General features: G+C 42.9%; 1 protein-coding gene across 1 annotated transcript in view; it reads left to right on the top strand.

Moving 5' to 3' along the window:
* LOC138468132 (vomeronasal type-2 receptor 1-like) overlaps nucleotides 1-11,102 on the top strand; it is a 252,276-nt gene extending 241,174 nt beyond the window's left edge. Inside the window, exon 11 of the mRNA XM_069608595.1 lies at nucleotides 10,960-11,102. Coding sequence (XP_069464696.1) covers nucleotides 10,960-11,102 — 143 coding nt within the window. The remainder of the gene's footprint in view (nucleotides 1-10,959) is intronic.
* Nucleotides 11,103-16,898: the final 5,796 nt, after the last annotated feature.

The raw sequence follows: 16,898 nt of genomic DNA, 5'->3' as shown, positions 1-16,898 counted from the left end.
GGGCTCTCTGTATATGGGAAATTGTCAGGTTTCAAAATAAACCGGTAGCTTTTCTTGTTGGTGCACTGAAGGTGGTGGAGCCACAGTATATACATGCCCTGTCTTTTCAGGTTATTGAGGAAGTTGTTTGGATATTTAGGGGTTCAGTTACCACGGGCCTTGAACAGTATAGTTGAGAATAGCTTCCTTACACATCTCCCTGATGAAATCAAGGATGATATAGAAGGGATGTGGCGACCATTCTTTCTTAATTTTGGAAAATAGTCAGTATAAGTAGAAGGGTCAATTGGCCAATGTCTACCAAGGGTGCTATTGGTGTGGTAGGTATGGTATTGTTCATTTGTAAAGCGCCTATAGACAAAGCATATGTTTCAAAGCGCTCGAGGAAGGAGGGAACTAGGAGAAAAAAACAACAGTCATTCAGACCCCTGAATTTCTGAATGATACAAGTCTGCACGTGCAGAGTGAGTGCATGGAACAAGTGCATATAATACAATTAACGGTGTACATAACAACAAATAGGTCTGACGACGATTCTGCAGTGTTTCCAAGTGCATTGATGTGCCACCATGCAAAGAGGGGAGACAAGGGAAAAACAGACGACCTCCAAGGCATGGTGCATTCAGATTGTGCAAATGCACAAGGAGTTGAAGGAAAGCGGGGGGCAAGTGCAGGGGGTGTGGGAGGTGGGGGAGGGGACCAAGTGTGCCCAGTCAGTCAGATGCTGGGGTAGGTGTTGATAGTTGCCACTCCGATGGGTCATTGACCAAGTGCAGTAGCGATGATGGAAGTGCAAGGCGCCCGGAGACAAATGCAAGAGGTGTGGCGAGGGTGCCAGGGACTTGTAAGACTTTGAGGTACACCAGGCGGCCAGTCATCAGGCGGTGAGGAAAAGGAGTGAGAGAGGGAGAGAGCGGAGAGAAAGGTTAGCAGAGCCGAGGGCGAGAGAAGGAAGAGGAATGTCTTAAGGATTAACTGGAGCTTACGGAGATCAGGCTCAAGATGGAGTGCATTAGGAGGCTATTCTAGAGGGAGGCCCCTGCAGTGGATAAAGATCTCCCTCAAAATCTCTGCTCGGAGAACCATCTCACTCGCAGAAGGTTGGAGGTAGATGAGCAGAGGGCTCGGCAAGAACAGTGTTTAGGTAGGCAACATTGCAGTTAGGTATGTCCATTGCCCCAGAAATCCTTGTGGACAATGCAGAGGGTCATGAACTTGATCCTTCCAGCCACAGGGAGCCAGTGGGGGGGAATTCAGCAGCACCAGAGAGATGCAGTCCCTGTGCTTGTGGCCAAAGATAAGTCCTGCGGTTCTGTTATGAATGAGTAGCAGAGGGCACAGAGCAGAGGCAGGGAGGTTGAGAAAGAGGCTGTTGCAGTAGTCCAGCCTTGAGAGAACCAAGGCTCTGGAGACAATGGGCCTCATTCCGAGATCGGAGGTAGTCATGGTGCTATTTGCGCCATGGCTGCCTCCCATAACGATACCGGCACTGTTCTCGTTCAATGGGGATTTACCGGTGTAGTCCGACCTTTGCGGGACCGGTAAATCCCCATTGAAAAAAACATTCCCCATTCCCATTTGAGCCCCCATAGGCTCAATGGGAAGGGGGAAGTAGCTAATAACAGTACTGCAATTTGTGCTACCGTTATTGGCTCTGATTTCCCTTAACTGGTCATACCAGGCGTTAAAGGAGGGTCCCTCTAAGGGAACTCGTAGTAGGGCAGTAAGGGATTACCGGCACCGGTCTCCTTACCGGTGCCCGTTATCCCTTACCGCCCCACTCGGAATGAGGCCCAATGAGCTGCTTGGGGAAGGTGGGAAAATGAAGTGTTCCTCTAAGGAGGTGTAGCAGGTAGTTGGACTTTTTAGAGATGTTGGAAATGTGAGTGGAGAAGGAGAGAGTGGAGTCAAAGATGACCCCAAGGTTGTTTGTCTCGCAGGGGGTGCGGGATCAGGGCCAAGGGAGGCAGGCCAGAGTGAGAGTGGGAAAGCGGGAGCAGGAGTCCCAATGCAAACGATCTCAGTCTAACTGACGTTAAGCCTAATGTTTTAGTAAAGTGTGGACATCAGGGGGTAGGGGGTGTGAGTTAGTGGAGCAGAGATATGTGTAAACAGTACAATTGTTTTAAGGGATGTTGTCTCCCTATGTTCATGAGTGTATTGTTCTCTTTTGGAAACTGCAATAACATTTTATGCAGTGAAGAAAATATATATTTTCGGGGTATCTGAATTACTAAATTGGTAGCTATTTTAACATTGAAAAGGGGCAGATTTGACTTGCTGGATCGAGAGTTTCATGAGATGGAGGAGTATTATGCAACCACAGTTAACTCCCTTATGTTGGTAAATGTCACATTTCTGGGCAAACAAGCTAAAACTGGATATCATAGTGACGGGGAGAGATAAAATTGAATGGGTATACAGATCTTCGGAAATTCAGATGATAGATGGTTCTTTGTCTTTATGGGATGAGGACTTCAATGGGGCATTTCGAATGTATTATGTGTCCTGTAAGAAGGAAACACAAACTTCTATACCTACATATTTGGATCAGATAGCATGGATGCAGGGTGCAGTAAGGGGTGCTCTGAATGAGGCTGGGTCACGCTCTGAGACCCATGCTGCAATAAAGTATCTGGCAAGGTGTATGCACTTGAGACTCACCTCAGTGGAAATAAGGAAATAGTCAATTTCGTAGTCAAATGAAGTTAATTCCAAACAGCTATTGTAAATTCACCTTTGTTCCTTTTCTCAAGTTCTACAGCGGAAAGGCTATTCCAATTCTAATGTACAGGATTGAATCAGAGATCCTGGCTGCTAAAATCAACTGCACTCGGATAGAGGGTGGATTGTGGAAAAATGTTCTCAATTTGCTACCCTCTTTGCTGATGTCCAGGTTAAACTACGTATTGGGTATCCAATGCCTGAGCTCACAAGTTGTTTGGAAAAGAATTGCATTGTATAGGTTGATCTTGGTCACAAGGCAAAAGCCACTATATGTGGACACCAAGAACCAGATGGAATTGAAAACCAATGCTTTCCTAAATTAATTAAAACAATAGGTTTTGAGTCACCTAGAAGCCTGTGAATCATTGGAAAGAGAATTGATTGACAATCCATTAAAAGTCCAAAAAAGGCTGGCTCAATCAGACTGGATCACAATAAGGGCATCATTTGTAAATAAAAAAATGTGTTGTATCAATGTTACCACTAGACAGACCTCTAGGCCAACTACCTAGGTATCTTGGTAAGTTCCCAAACCAATACTGGTGTTTCTTTATACTATACTATGATGCTGGTAGATAACATTTTTAATTACAGTTATATATTGGGGGCACCGTGGAACAGTCTAATTCTAGATTGGTGAAATTACGATACATTGCATTGGAGCTTTGTACCTCAATATAGTATACTCAACATTTGGGGTAGGTTTGTGTCTTGGGGCACCAGGAATGTGATATGGTTGTCGCTCAAAGTAGTTTTACCAGGAATGGTCACATGTGTAGTGGGTGTTATGTTTGATAGATCTTGCGGTTTCATTGGTGTGAGGTGGGTGGTAGGAATGCATTCTGATTTGGATAGAATTAATTAGTTCTCTTGCAGCAGATGGGTTAGAGCCACTTGATCAGCGTTTGGAGGGTGATTGGTGTTGAACAGGCAAGGGGATTTGTTTCGTGTTTCAACTGATTAAGGGTTGGGAGGGTAATTGAGATTTCATTGTGCATTTCAATGGGATACCAGTTCGAATTGGTCGTATGGCACCCTTGGTATTAAGCTTTGTGTCATTGTTAAATTTATTCTAACTTCCGAGTGTAGATACTTTGGCAGGGGTAGACTAGTCCTTTTACATTAAATTAAATTGGAGGTCTCACCCTCTGGGGTTAAATGGGTTGGACTCAAAAGGATGCAATTAAAATGGATGTTAAGAGTCTTCAGGATGATACATTTGATTGGTATAAGTATACAATGGAATACATGGGAGGGAGTGGGGCAATCCTTCTATATGTGAGTGTGGAAGGGAAGTTCCAGAAGTTTCGGTTGTTCAAATCCAAGAAGGTTTTTCTGTTTTTGTTTATTTTCTTTTATTATTGTTTTATTGCTTTAGAAGTTGATTACTTTGAATTGCTAGGATTTGTCACAGGAGGGGTACAACCCAGACCACTCATGGCTTCTTTTTATAAGAGGAGTTTACGGGTGATCTCTTGGAATGTTAATGGGGCTAACTGTGCGAATAAGAGGAAGATGATTTTGCAAAGATTAGAGGAATTTCGGGCGGATGTCACGTTGCTTCAGAAGACACATTTGTTGGAGGTGGACGTTGTTAGGCAGAATCATATGCAGTACTCTTTGGGAACACCACACACAATTAAGACTACAAGTGTAAGTACAAATTCACCTTTGGTACAAGCCTGTACTACACAGTAAAGTGGTAGAGATGGCTGAGCAGCCAGACTTATCTCAAGAGTAAAGTGAGCAGTATCTGAAGTTACACAAAGGACAGCAATTGCTATGGTTCAAACAAACACTGATTCAAGGTTTCTGAGTAAAAGAATATACATTTATTTACACCATCAGTTGTAAAACAGTTCACTAATATAAAGCAGCAGAAAATCACAGACTTAATACACTACACACCGCCCAATGAATTCTGGACAATTTAAACTCAAAATGAAGTGTGCAAAATGGCACTCCAGCAATGTAAAAAGGGAGGGAAAGACAAGGTTATGCAAAATCAAACAGCACCAACAAGTAAGTAGGCAGGGCAATCTGGAAAAGGCTTACTACAACTAGGATTCAAATCAATAGGCCTGGGGGGTGGTGCTGTTGCGCACGAGGAGACATGGACGCTCCTGTGTGAGATCTGCAGGCATCCTGGGCTGCAATGTCAACATAAGTGTCCAGACAGCCCGGTTCCATGCAGAATTTGCCAAAAGTGACTAGCCAGTTCACTAGGAGAATCTCTAGTTTGGTCCTGATTGACTACAGGAATCTGGAGATACGCCGAGTTGAAGATCCCACACGGCTAACAAAGAACCTTCCTAGCACACGCTGCGAAACAAAAGGAGGAGCCCAGCACTGTGAAGAATCGAGAGCCGGAGGGCCGAGCAGAGGAGCCTACCAACGTGTTGGAGGTGGCGGGTGCTCCGGTCTCCGTTGAGTGCCTGTCGACCCAGAACACATTCCCATCTCGGTGGGGGCGACCGCGCAGCCCAAGACCCGAAGACCCGTGAGGGGAACGGTAAGGAGGAGGGGGGTCCACACATCTCAGCTATCCTGTGGCCCCCCCGACCCACCCTGCAGGCCTCCCCCATCCCCACCGCAGAGGTGGGGTTCGAGGAGGACTATTGAGAGGCCCGGATATTGCCCTACAATGCGGCCCGAACATTGCCCTACACCGCCGACACGAGGTTCCACTTGGCCCGCGCCCGACAACATTTCACAGCCGCAGCACCACCAATGGATCGGCCCCTCCGTCCGCAGCTCACATCACAGGCTCAACAACACAACAATTGCAGCAGCTGTGAACCCAGTGAAGCAACTATAGTCCGTGAACCCAGCCACACTGCGGGCAACTCAGTTCATCGGAGCCCACGAAACAGAGAGACCCTCCACACCCCAGAGAAAAGGCATATTGGAACTGGACTTCTGGACTTCTGCTCTACCCCAAACCATACCAGGGTTTTTTTTTTTTTTTAAAGGCCCATCCAGTGCTGTGACTGGGACAAATTATACCAGCTTCTGCCGACCCGGACTACAGCAGTGAGACACTGAAGCCCCCCCACTGGACTGCCCCTTTTCAAGACAGTCATAGCCAGGGGCACCAAGAAACATTTACAGGACAGGCTACAACAACTACGTATGTCTTTGAGGACTTCGAATTCATTGGCGATGTCCACTGAATTCGAAGTCCTCAAAGACATAAGTAGACATCTTACGTAGAAACTTAGCACATCAAGAAACAAAAATTGGTACTAGACAATCCCAGTATGCACAATCCCCGTCCCCACACCTACGGCTGGAGATTAAAACTAATTTAGACAAATTTAAAGAAGCAGCGGATCGTGAGATCCGCTACTTTTATAAACCCGCAGCAGCGCGATGGTACGGGGAGGGCGAGTGCTCGGGGAGACGTCTAGCCAGGGCAGTGCGAGGCGAACGAGGCCCGACCACTATCCCATGCATAAAATTTTCAAACGGCAGAGTTTGTCTAAGGTACCACCTACCTTAGACAAAGACGCTGCTACACATTGGCCTCCGGGGGTATCGTTCAATGGGGTCAAATGTTCCCAGACAAACGTTTTGTGACCTGGGAGAACCTTAAAGAAATAGTAGGACGCGCGCCCAAACACAAACTGCACTATATGCGCATAAAGGCATCAATTAGGAATCTATGGCCAGCTGTTCTGGAAGAACCTGTGATAAACCTAGGATTAGGTTACATGTTCACTGAAGGAGCAGGGAAATCATGGCATCCACACTGTATAAGACTATTGCTCAAACCCGCCCAATAGAAGAACATTGGGCCAGAGTTAAATGGGAACAGCAGTGAATACATGCCCGAGATGTCAATCTGAATAAGCAAACATTTTCCACATGCTCTGGACATGTATAAAATTAAAAGAATACTGGGCAGAGATCTGTGCAGCGCTAGACGAAATGGCGGATAAGCCCATTGAGTGGTCACCGCAGTTATGTCTCTTGGGGGTTGTGGGTAAGATAAACCCAACATGCCGGAAACTCCTGAACCTGAGCTTACTTATAGCTAAGAGGGCAATACTGCTGAAGTGGAAAAGCAACACACCGCCCACAAAGGCGGATTGGAAAAGGGACATGATATGGACAAATGATACCGAGGAACAGTTTATAGACTCAGTACAACCCACTTCCAGACCCAGAAATATATGGGCCAGATACAAGCAATACCTGTCAGACAAAGCGGGAGCAGAAGACCGAGATTGATGTGGAATGTAAACATGTGTGAGGTAATGCTCTGAATTCTCAACAATGTATGTACGCCCTAACTGTGTGCAATAAACATTTAAAAAATCAATAGGTCTGGGCCAATGTTAATTGTTCAGAGTCTTTGCAGAGGATCACACGGTTCAGAGTAGTTTGTGGTTAAGTCTTTGACAAGAGTTCGAAATGAAGTTGGTCGGAAGAAAAGTTATTTAAAAGAGTAGAGAAGGACAAGCCTTCGGGTTAGCGAAAGGTTTCAAACACTTTCACTGCGGTTGGACGGAATGAACGACCAGATTTGAACAGTGGCTTAGAAGAAACAGAATGTTGTAGCTGAGGCCGAAGTTCCTGGCAGGTCCTGCAGGCTCACGGTTCCTGAACCGACTGTAGGACTGACAAGAAGGAGGAAGACTGGTGGGTCCTGCACTGCCCAGGGAAGAAACCAGCGGCAGAGCAAAGCAATGAATAAAAGGTGTGTTCCTTAATATTCAAACAGGGTCCGGTCCTCCAGGCTATCCGATTCACTGCAGCGGTGTACAGCAAATTCGACCAGGGGAGGGAGGCCTTGCTTGGTGTTTGGTGAACTGGTTGGTCCCACCAGCTCAAGGGAAGAAGGTTCCTTGCCGATCTTCTCTGTCGTCGAAGTTTAGGAAATTCGGACCCGCAGCAGGGCTTCACAGAGAGGTTAGTAGTTGCAGTCGTCTTCTTCCTTCAGCTTCTCTTCAGCTCTCTCGATCCAGTGGCGACTCTGCCTTCCAAGTCCCAGAGACCTGCTTTTTATGCAGTTTTCCCCATTCACACAACCTGGCTATCAATCACACATCAGGGTGGCTGTCCTGGCAGGACAGTCACCTAGCCCATCAAACAAGAGTGCGACTTGGGTCTCCAAGGAGACCCTGTGCAGGGCACCTAAAATGCTTCCCTCACATCCTGTCCACCCAGACACTCAGATGCTTAAGGAGGGCTTCTGTGCATAAGCCCGCCAAAGGATGACAAACAAAGGAACCAAACCTTGTTTGGCGCTCAGAGTTAAGCACGAGAAAGACCTTTACAAAAATAAATGGTGAATAAACCCAGCCGGAACCAGATACAATTAAAAGGGCTCCAGCGGATTAAAGTTCAAGGCTACTAACAAAGTCTAAAACAGTACCAAGGATATCTTCATAGTCTGCGGTCGGAAAAAAATGGTAGATACTACTGCCACCAGCCAAATCTTAAAGAAAGAGGAACAAAATAATGTTCCATGAGAAACAAACAAAAAGGGGTAACTATTAAACCTTTCAGGTACTCTATGGAAGATAGTTTGTTCTGGGTCTGTGAATTTAAAAAGACTAATAACGTCAATGCCAACTTTACATGATCTGGGAGACAGTAGTCAGTCCCAGAAAATGGAGTTTAAAGTGTGAAGCCTGACAAAAACAACCATGTGTCACTGCACTAAAGGTGCTGTGTGACACACAGTAAAAAGATGATGCATATGGAGTAGGTGAGACTCCACAGTCTTTGAGCACAAACATGTAAAACAAACAGCTAAACACATGTAAGAGTGGGAAAAAAGGCTCACACACTTATCAGGTGAAACAACTAAAGCCTAGAAATCCAGCAAAGCTGCTGAGGGACACAGTAGGTGAGAGGGAAATTAGCTATTCTGGAGAATTATCCATAACAGACATGGACAAGTGGAAACCAGAATGGGTTGGTAATGTCTATTGTTCATCCTTCACTTCCAGTTCTTGAAGGGTATGCATTGTGATTAGAAAGAACCTTCCAATTACAGAAATGAAATGTGAAAAGGATAAAGATGCCAGAATTGTTTGTGTAAATATGAAAATACAAGATATTACCTACTGTATTTGCAATATATACACTCCCAATGGTGGAGATGGGAGTTTTTTTGTTTCCCTTGCACAGTTCTTGCAGGATGTGAATGGAAGGAATGTAATAGTGGGTGGAGATTTTAATGTTCCTCTAGATCCAGGGATGGATAGAAGTGGGGAGACTGTGGACACTGCGAACAGTTTGAAAAGAGAATCCCGGAAGGAATGTATGGCCGAGTGAAACCTTTCAGATGTGTGGAACCTGCAGAACTCTTTAGTCAAGCAATACACCTTCTTTTCTGCCAGACATAAAGAGTATTCACGGAGTGACCTCCTCTTGACTTCGGGTTTGTGCACACAGTCTTTCAAAGGGGGAGATATTAAAGCCATCCTAGTTTCTGATCATGCACTGATCACTTTTGAAATGAAACTCACTTTTCCTTTACCTAAATCAAATACATGCCGGATGAATGTTACACTTCTTGACGACAATGATATTGTGGACAAAATAGTAAAAGAAGCAAGGTTTTTTGTGGCTCAGAATTAGACTGGAGAAGTGAAAGTAGAAATTGTGTGGGAAGCCTTCAAGTCCTACATGAGAGGAATGTTGATAGGCCTAGCGAGCAAAAAGAAAAATGAGAAGTAAACTGAGATTAGGAAGCTGAATGAGGAAATTGAGATTCTTGAAAAAGAAAACATGCAAACATTCTCTGTGCTCTTTTGGTCCCTTCCAAAGGAAAAAGGAAAAGCTAGAAGACCTGCTTACTTCAAGGGCTGAAAGTCTCCTGTTCAGACCAAGATGCAAGTATTATGAAAAGGGCAAAAATGTGATTGGCTACTTGCTCATCGTTTAAGGATTATGGATAATGAAAATACGATTAATGCTATTGAAAAGCGAGATGGGATTATGACCTTTGAGCCTGCTGAAATAATGATACATTCAAGGAATTTTACTCCAACCTATACTCTTCAGAGATGCATATGAGTCAAGACGAAGTGGGGCGTTTTGTCAATAGTTGTCATTTGCAAAGTATTAAGTCAAAATACAAAGATTCCCTCGGGAAAGATATGAGTGTAGAGGAACTCAGAACTGCTGCTGGCACCTTAAACTCAGGGTAATGTCCGGGCCCAGATGGTTTGCAGCTAAACTGTACGTAATCTTCCCAGAATAGGGTTTTAATCTTATACTGGCCATCTTACACTCATCTTTGATTGACGGTTGTCTCCCAGTGTCTACAAGGCATGCATCTATATCTGTTTTTTTGAAAGAAGGGAAGTCTCCTGTCAAAACAAGTAGTTATCGGCCAATAAGCTTGTTAAACATAGACAATAAAATCTTCGCGAAAGCCTTAGTTTTGAGAATGGAGGCCTCTCTGCCGTATATAATAGATCAGAGTCAGACAGGTTTTGTAAATGGTAGGCATGCCTCAGATAATATGAGAAGGTGTTTGTTGACTTTGTTCGAAAGCAAGGAATATATGAAGGATGTAGTGGTGTTGTTGTTGGATGTGGAAAAGGGTTTCGACAGGATAGAGTGGAAATATCTCCTGGCAGTCTTAGAAGGTTTCAGATTTGGGAAAAATATGATAGACTTGATAAGGCTATTATATTCATTACCTACAGGTAGTGTGAACACTAATGGCCTGATCTCGGGCAAATTTGAACTCAAAAGGAAGACAAGACAAGGCTGCCCCCTGTCGCCTATTTTATTTGTCATCTCAATGGAACTCCTTGCTGTGAGGATAGGGCGATCGAAAGTATTAATTATGGAGAAGCATTTCAAAAAGTCTGGCTTTACGCAGATGATATGCTGCTGGTTATCCAAAATGTGGAGTCTTCCATCCCAGCGTTAATTCATCAAATTGACATTTTTCACAGGGTTTCGGGGTCCAAGATCAATTGGTCAAAATCCGAGGCATTGCCAGCATCAAAATCATGCTCGGTCTTGACAATGAAGAATTTTGCTTTCAATTGGTGTCCTGACAAGATGCGATATCTTGGGATCTGGCTGACTAAAGATGGGTCTAAAATGATGGAGGTCAATGTATCACACGTGGTTAAAAATTTGGAGTCAGATTTAAGAAGATGGAATGAGCTACGATTAAGTCTATGGGGGAGAGTACATACAATTAAAATGATGACGACACCACACATTAACTATGTACTAAGCATGATCCCCTTGCAGATCAAGAAGTGCTTTCTGAAGAAAATGGAGAACTTACTCCAGACCTTCCTATGGGAGGGTATAAGCATGATCCCCTTGCAGATCAAGAAGTGCTTTCTGAAGAAAATGGAGAACTTGATCCAGACCTTCCTATGGGAGGGTAAACAGCCACGTCTAAAACTATGGAAACTACAACTTTCACAGGTATGCGGTGGTCTGGGGGTTCCAGACTTTGAAAACTACCATTTGGCATTTGGGGCTTGACATTTAGTGCCTTTCATAGAAAATTCAACTGTTGTTTGAACAATGGCAGAGGCAAGTAGACCTTCTCCACTTTCCCCCAGAGCAATTCTGTCAACGGTGGATGGGACAGGCTGCACATCGTTTCCACCAACTACATCTATATGGTCATGTTGGAAAGATCTCTGGAAGAAAAGCAAGAAAGAGGCTTCTGTCAACGGTTTTATTTCAATCTGGCTGAATCCAGACATACAATTGGATGGGAAGACTCTTTTCTGGCCAAACTGGCTACTGGGAAGTGTACAGTGGCTAGAGGATCTTATTGAAGGGGGAAAATGGATCAGTTTTAAACAATTGGCTCAAGTTAAAGATCTCAAAGATTGCACAATGAGGGAGTATAGAAAGCTGAAGAAAGCTCTACTGAACAAGAATCCGGATGAAGGCAGGGGTTGGCAGGTCGGGCTGAGAGAATATCAATCTGAAGGTGATATGGCTTCAAAGATGTACAAAAATCTAGACCAGTACAATGAGCCAAATAAGGACTTACTGTCAAAATGGTCAGAGATAATTGGATCAGAGATGTCTGAGGGCAGATGGAGGAATCTGTGCAAGCCACAGAACTATGGACGCCACAAAAACTACATGGAAGAGGTTTAGTTGATTCAGATGCCTGTTGGAGGTGAAAGCATGCTAGAGGAACTTTTGAACATATGATTTGGGACTGAAGATGAATGAGATTCTTCTGTTGCATGAATATTATAATTATATGACTGTACTTCTGGGAGAGGATGACATGGTGGAAGATCTCTCTTTCCCACAGAGAAGCTGGATTTTCAGGGCAGAAAAAGTGAGGAAAGGCCAACGATTTCAGAATGGATGGATGATCTAAAACAAGTGTCAAGATTTGAGAAGATAATCCTTTATAGAGACAAAAAATATATTCGATCAAATCTGGGGCAGATTTTTTGATTTGTGATATTGATGTCAATTTGATGTATCCTGACTGATTCTGTAATATCTCTAATGTCTCCTCTTTTTAGGGTTTTGGGTACCCTGATTGTGATGAACCTAGTTTTAAATTTTAGTTCTTGTAATGTTTATGGATTTATGTAGTGTTGTATTTAAAATTAACAAAACATATAAATAAAAAAAAAATGTTTAAAAAAAGATTCAGATTGTCACTAGAGACCTGCTAGGGATCAGAAATAGAGGTCCAGAAAGCAAAGGAGTTTGTGACTTGTGTGACCCCGGGTTTAAACAAACTACTTAACACCTACTGATGGTTTGCCCTGGTACAAGTATCCAGAGAGACAAATACTTCTCTCGCTTTGTTCATAATAAGAAATGGTTAACCTCAGATGAGTTTTCGTCACTTCTTCGGGAGGGGAAGGAGACATTTCTCTCCTTGGAGGTACTCAGATTTCTAAAGGAGATTGAAATATCTAAGGTGAGTTTAATGTACTTGTTTCTGTTCCTCTATCACCATCCGTTATATGATCCTATAAAGAACTAGGCCATGTGGATTACAATGGTGGTGTATTTTAAGTGATTACAATGAAGAAGGAGAAAAGTATATTGGAGGGGATGGGTATTTTCCGTATTTTAAGTGATTACAATGAAGAAGGAGAAAAGTATATTGGAGGGGATGGGTATTTTCCGTATTTTAAGTGATTACAATGAAGAAGGAGAAAAGTATATTGGATGGGATGGGTATTTTCCTTCACTTTCCTTTTCTTCTTATTTCTGATTTTGTTTCTTTTACATACTGTTATTGAATTGATTTCAATGTATTTACTCTGTATAATATATGTATTATGTGTTTACTATTTGTAAAAAGTTACATGTTGACTAAAACACAAAAATAAAAAATAAAAAAAATCTGGCTAGTGATAAAACACCCAATATGGGTCGTTTGTCTATTTAATTATTTCAAAAGCATGTCTTGAAATTCTGATTTTGCACCTGATGGCTAAATATGAGAACGTGATTAAGGTAGGATTGTTACCAATCACATACAGAGAAGTGCTAATACCTCTTATCCTAAAGCCTGTTAAACCCCTTGGGATGTGTTCATATCACCTGTTCTCACGTATTAATATGGACAACATAATATTGGTGAAGGTTTTCAGAAATAATCTGGTTGCATTGATGAAATCTCCTGTCTTGGCGGATCAGTCTGTGTTCAGCCCTTGAGATCAACATCTTGTAACTTAAAGTAGCTATTATTTTGCAGCACATGATCAAAGCCTCGTTTCTGGCAGAAGCCATGCTAGTAGATGCGAGGAGGCGTTTGTTCTTTCTGATACTGCAGAGGGAGGGTGTGGGGAGTTATTTTGTATCTCTAGTCTCCCTGGTTTATAGCATGGTGCAAGTGTACATAGTAAAGGGAGGGTATCGGAAGGCCATTGGGGTGGTGCACTCCCCAGTGTATTCCACAGCCCTGATATGTGTTGCTCTTGCTGAAGTTCCTCTTGAGGTTTGGCTTACGGAAGTGCATGAAGCGATGTCCTTAACGTTATCCTCAGAATGATCTGATAACCCTTTACGCGGATGATATCATTCCTTTTGTTTGACACCCTGATATTAAGTTGATGCCTATTATGGATGACATGGCAGTTTTTGGTGATGTCTCTTCACCTATAATTATTAATGTAAGTCTGTATATTGTGTAGGTTAAAATTCGCACAGATTTAAGATCTGTGGGCCTCAATGCCATGGCAGGTCTTCAAACATATACTCAAAGTAAACATGAATTACTGCAAATTCAGCAGCAGAAAGGTGTTGTGTGATTGAGGGACTCAGATGAGGAGAATACCGTAAAATGTAGAGATGTGACAATATATGGAACAGGGGACCGCTTATTTTGGATAACTGTGATGTCACAATTATCAACATTTCTGAATGGGTAGAGCAGTGGATTAAGCTACCATTATCCATCATAGGAACATGCTCACATATTGATATGCATGTGCTCCTATTTTTTTTATATTTGTTCCAGAATATCCCTGTTGCGCTCCCTAAAATATTCCTCATGTTGATCCAATCTCTTCTGAATATAATTTTATGGGCTTGGTACCTAGTCAGGGTGCAGTAGGGACTATTAACCCTACCATACAAAAAGCGGTGTGGTCAGGTCTGGATACTATTTTGTGGTTTAAGCCCACTACATCTCCTAATGTATTGCATCACTTGCAACTTGAAACCATATTTGTCTTGTCCTGTGCACACTTGTGATCACTCTCAGCTAGTAAGAACTGCGCCCTTTTGCCCTGTTTGCAACTCAGGCAAAGCTCTAGCATTCTTGCAATGTGATGGATGAAGCTATCAGTCACTGGACTGGACCACAGAGGGGGTCTTCCCCACTTCCCGCTGATTCAGAGCCGATATTATGCTCTTGCTACAATATTTTAGATGTATAGAGCGTCAGTAGTTCTAATTCATCTCACATACTTTCAAGATGATTAGCCCATCTCATATTCTGTTTTTAATTCTGACCTTCTTTCCCTACGACTGAGTACATGACTGTGACAGAATAAGCACATGTTTTGTCACAGGCATTTATTTAGGCTATCTTTTCAAGACCTCCTTTTGAATGTTTTCTTTTTTAATTATTTTCCTCACTAGTTAACAAAACTTGTACCCTGATGAATCCTGGGTCTCATCAAGGCTGAAGATCCTGGCAGTACCTCCTAACCCCTGTTCCTTGAGCGCATCTCCTCCCAATTTACGGTGTGGGTTACCCTTTGTGGTGGTAAACCTTTACAAATTGCAGTTGGCATATGAATCCTGCCATATACAGTTACTGCCTTTATCTGCAATGAAGAAGGTGGACTGCTGCTGCCTAAACCAGGTGTAGGCATGGCTTGAATGGTGTCCGGATGTAACCTTAAATTCACACCACAAGTGGCAGCACAGGAAGATGCCAGATATGGGTTTAATGTGGTAAACCACAGTAATTATTCCGCTTCCTAAGGTGGATTCACCATGTGATAAGGAGCCCCAAAGATTCCATTTTTACTAGATGGTCTGCAACCAATTTGCAGTTACAAGACTTCTCTAGTGACAAGGGTAAGGGGCAGTTCTGGTGCCTTCTTCCCTTGACCTGACAGGACCAATGAGCTGCAAACCCTTACAACCCTCTGTCTTGAGATCCCTGGCTGCAAAATATGCAACAATCCAGAACTGAGACAGCAAGGGATCCCTTAACCTTATGGCAACAAAATGGTCTGCAACCTGTGACTGTTCAAGAAAACATCTAAGAAGCTGACCAAATCAAATAGCCTGGGCATCCCAGGGAACAGAAACATATACTTTGGGCCCATTTCTTTGCCACATTGCCACCAGAAAACCTGTAAACCGCTTCCAGGCCCATGGAGCACTCCTTTGGCCAGCACAGCTCTGAGGAAAAGCAAACACTAAGATTCTTAACTGCAGTATTGGACCTTTTCAGGAGACCAGCGCTATCTGGTGAATGATTGGCTGTTAATAAGAGCACTATGCAGACAACTTGATCCTATAAGACCAGACTGCTATAGGCTTACAACGCCAACTGGACAATTTATCCAGGTTCATCAAACAGAATGACCTGGAGATAAACAAAAAAAAGACCAAAATGATGATTCTGGAGAAAAACCCAAGAAGAAGAGATTTCTATTAGGCGAGAAAATCCAATGGTTGGGCAAATGTAAATATCTTGTGGTCACACCGGGAAACAGTGCAACAGAAGTGAACATGCAAGCTGTAATTTTGGAAAAAATTAAGAATCTGAAACAACAAGCAAGAGCTATATATAAGAAATTCTGTCATTTTACCATGACTCCTCTAATTTTGTTTTTTTAAAACAAAGGTTGTACCTTCTGGTTTATGGGGCTGATGCCATGCCCATACTAATGGACACAATTTGGCCAAGATTAGAGGGGTTATTTTGCCGTAGAGTCTTGAGCTTACCAACTTCTACACCCTTGCCATTGATACGCCAAGAATTATGCACTTTTTCACTGCAAGCAACGGTGGACAGAAGTAGCCAAATGCCTTACAGGAAGGTAATCATGAACGATCAAACAAGCATCTTTCAAATAACATACAATGAAATGACAGGAGGTAAGAGCAGCTTATTGTCCGAATGGGCCCAGAAAAGCAAAACAAAGTTGGAAGCAATAAACTCTTCAGAAAAGGAACTAAAAGAAATCCCAACTAAGTTAAAACAAAAAATGGAAGAACAAGATTGGATTTATACATTGGATAAAACTGTAAAATATAAATTGATGAAACATCTTCCATCTACAACGAAAGGACTGCATGAAACGAGAACATATTGGGGTAAATCCCCAGACAGAAACTCAAGAACGATCTTTCTGAGAGCAAGATTAAATCTACTTCCTACAAATGAAATCATATTCATAAGAGACCAGTCGGAATCAAAGTCATGTCGATTCTGTACAGCACATAACCAGGTGGAGGATCTGAGACACTTAATCTTGTCATGTGAGGGATTGAAGATGAAGCCAACTGAATACTCACATAGGACCACTGTTTAAAAATACAAAAATATTTGACGAAAGAAATATGGTGGTCCAGACTAATCGAGGGCGAGCAACCTGCAGATGTGCTGGCAGTGACGCAGTTTCTAAAGGGAATAGAACTAACAACTCTGTTAGAGTCAAAATGCAACATTAGTATTTAATGACACAGCACGGATATGTGAATGTGATATGTGATAT

Source organism: Ambystoma mexicanum, chromosome 1p (genome assembly GCF_040938575.1).
Source record: "Ambystoma mexicanum isolate Mex_15411 chromosome 1p, UKY_AmexF1_1, whole genome shotgun sequence".
Classification (NCBI taxonomy): Eukaryota; Metazoa; Chordata; class Amphibia; order Caudata; family Ambystomatidae; genus Ambystoma; species Ambystoma mexicanum.
This window is presented reverse-complemented; position numbering and strand designations above follow the sequence as displayed.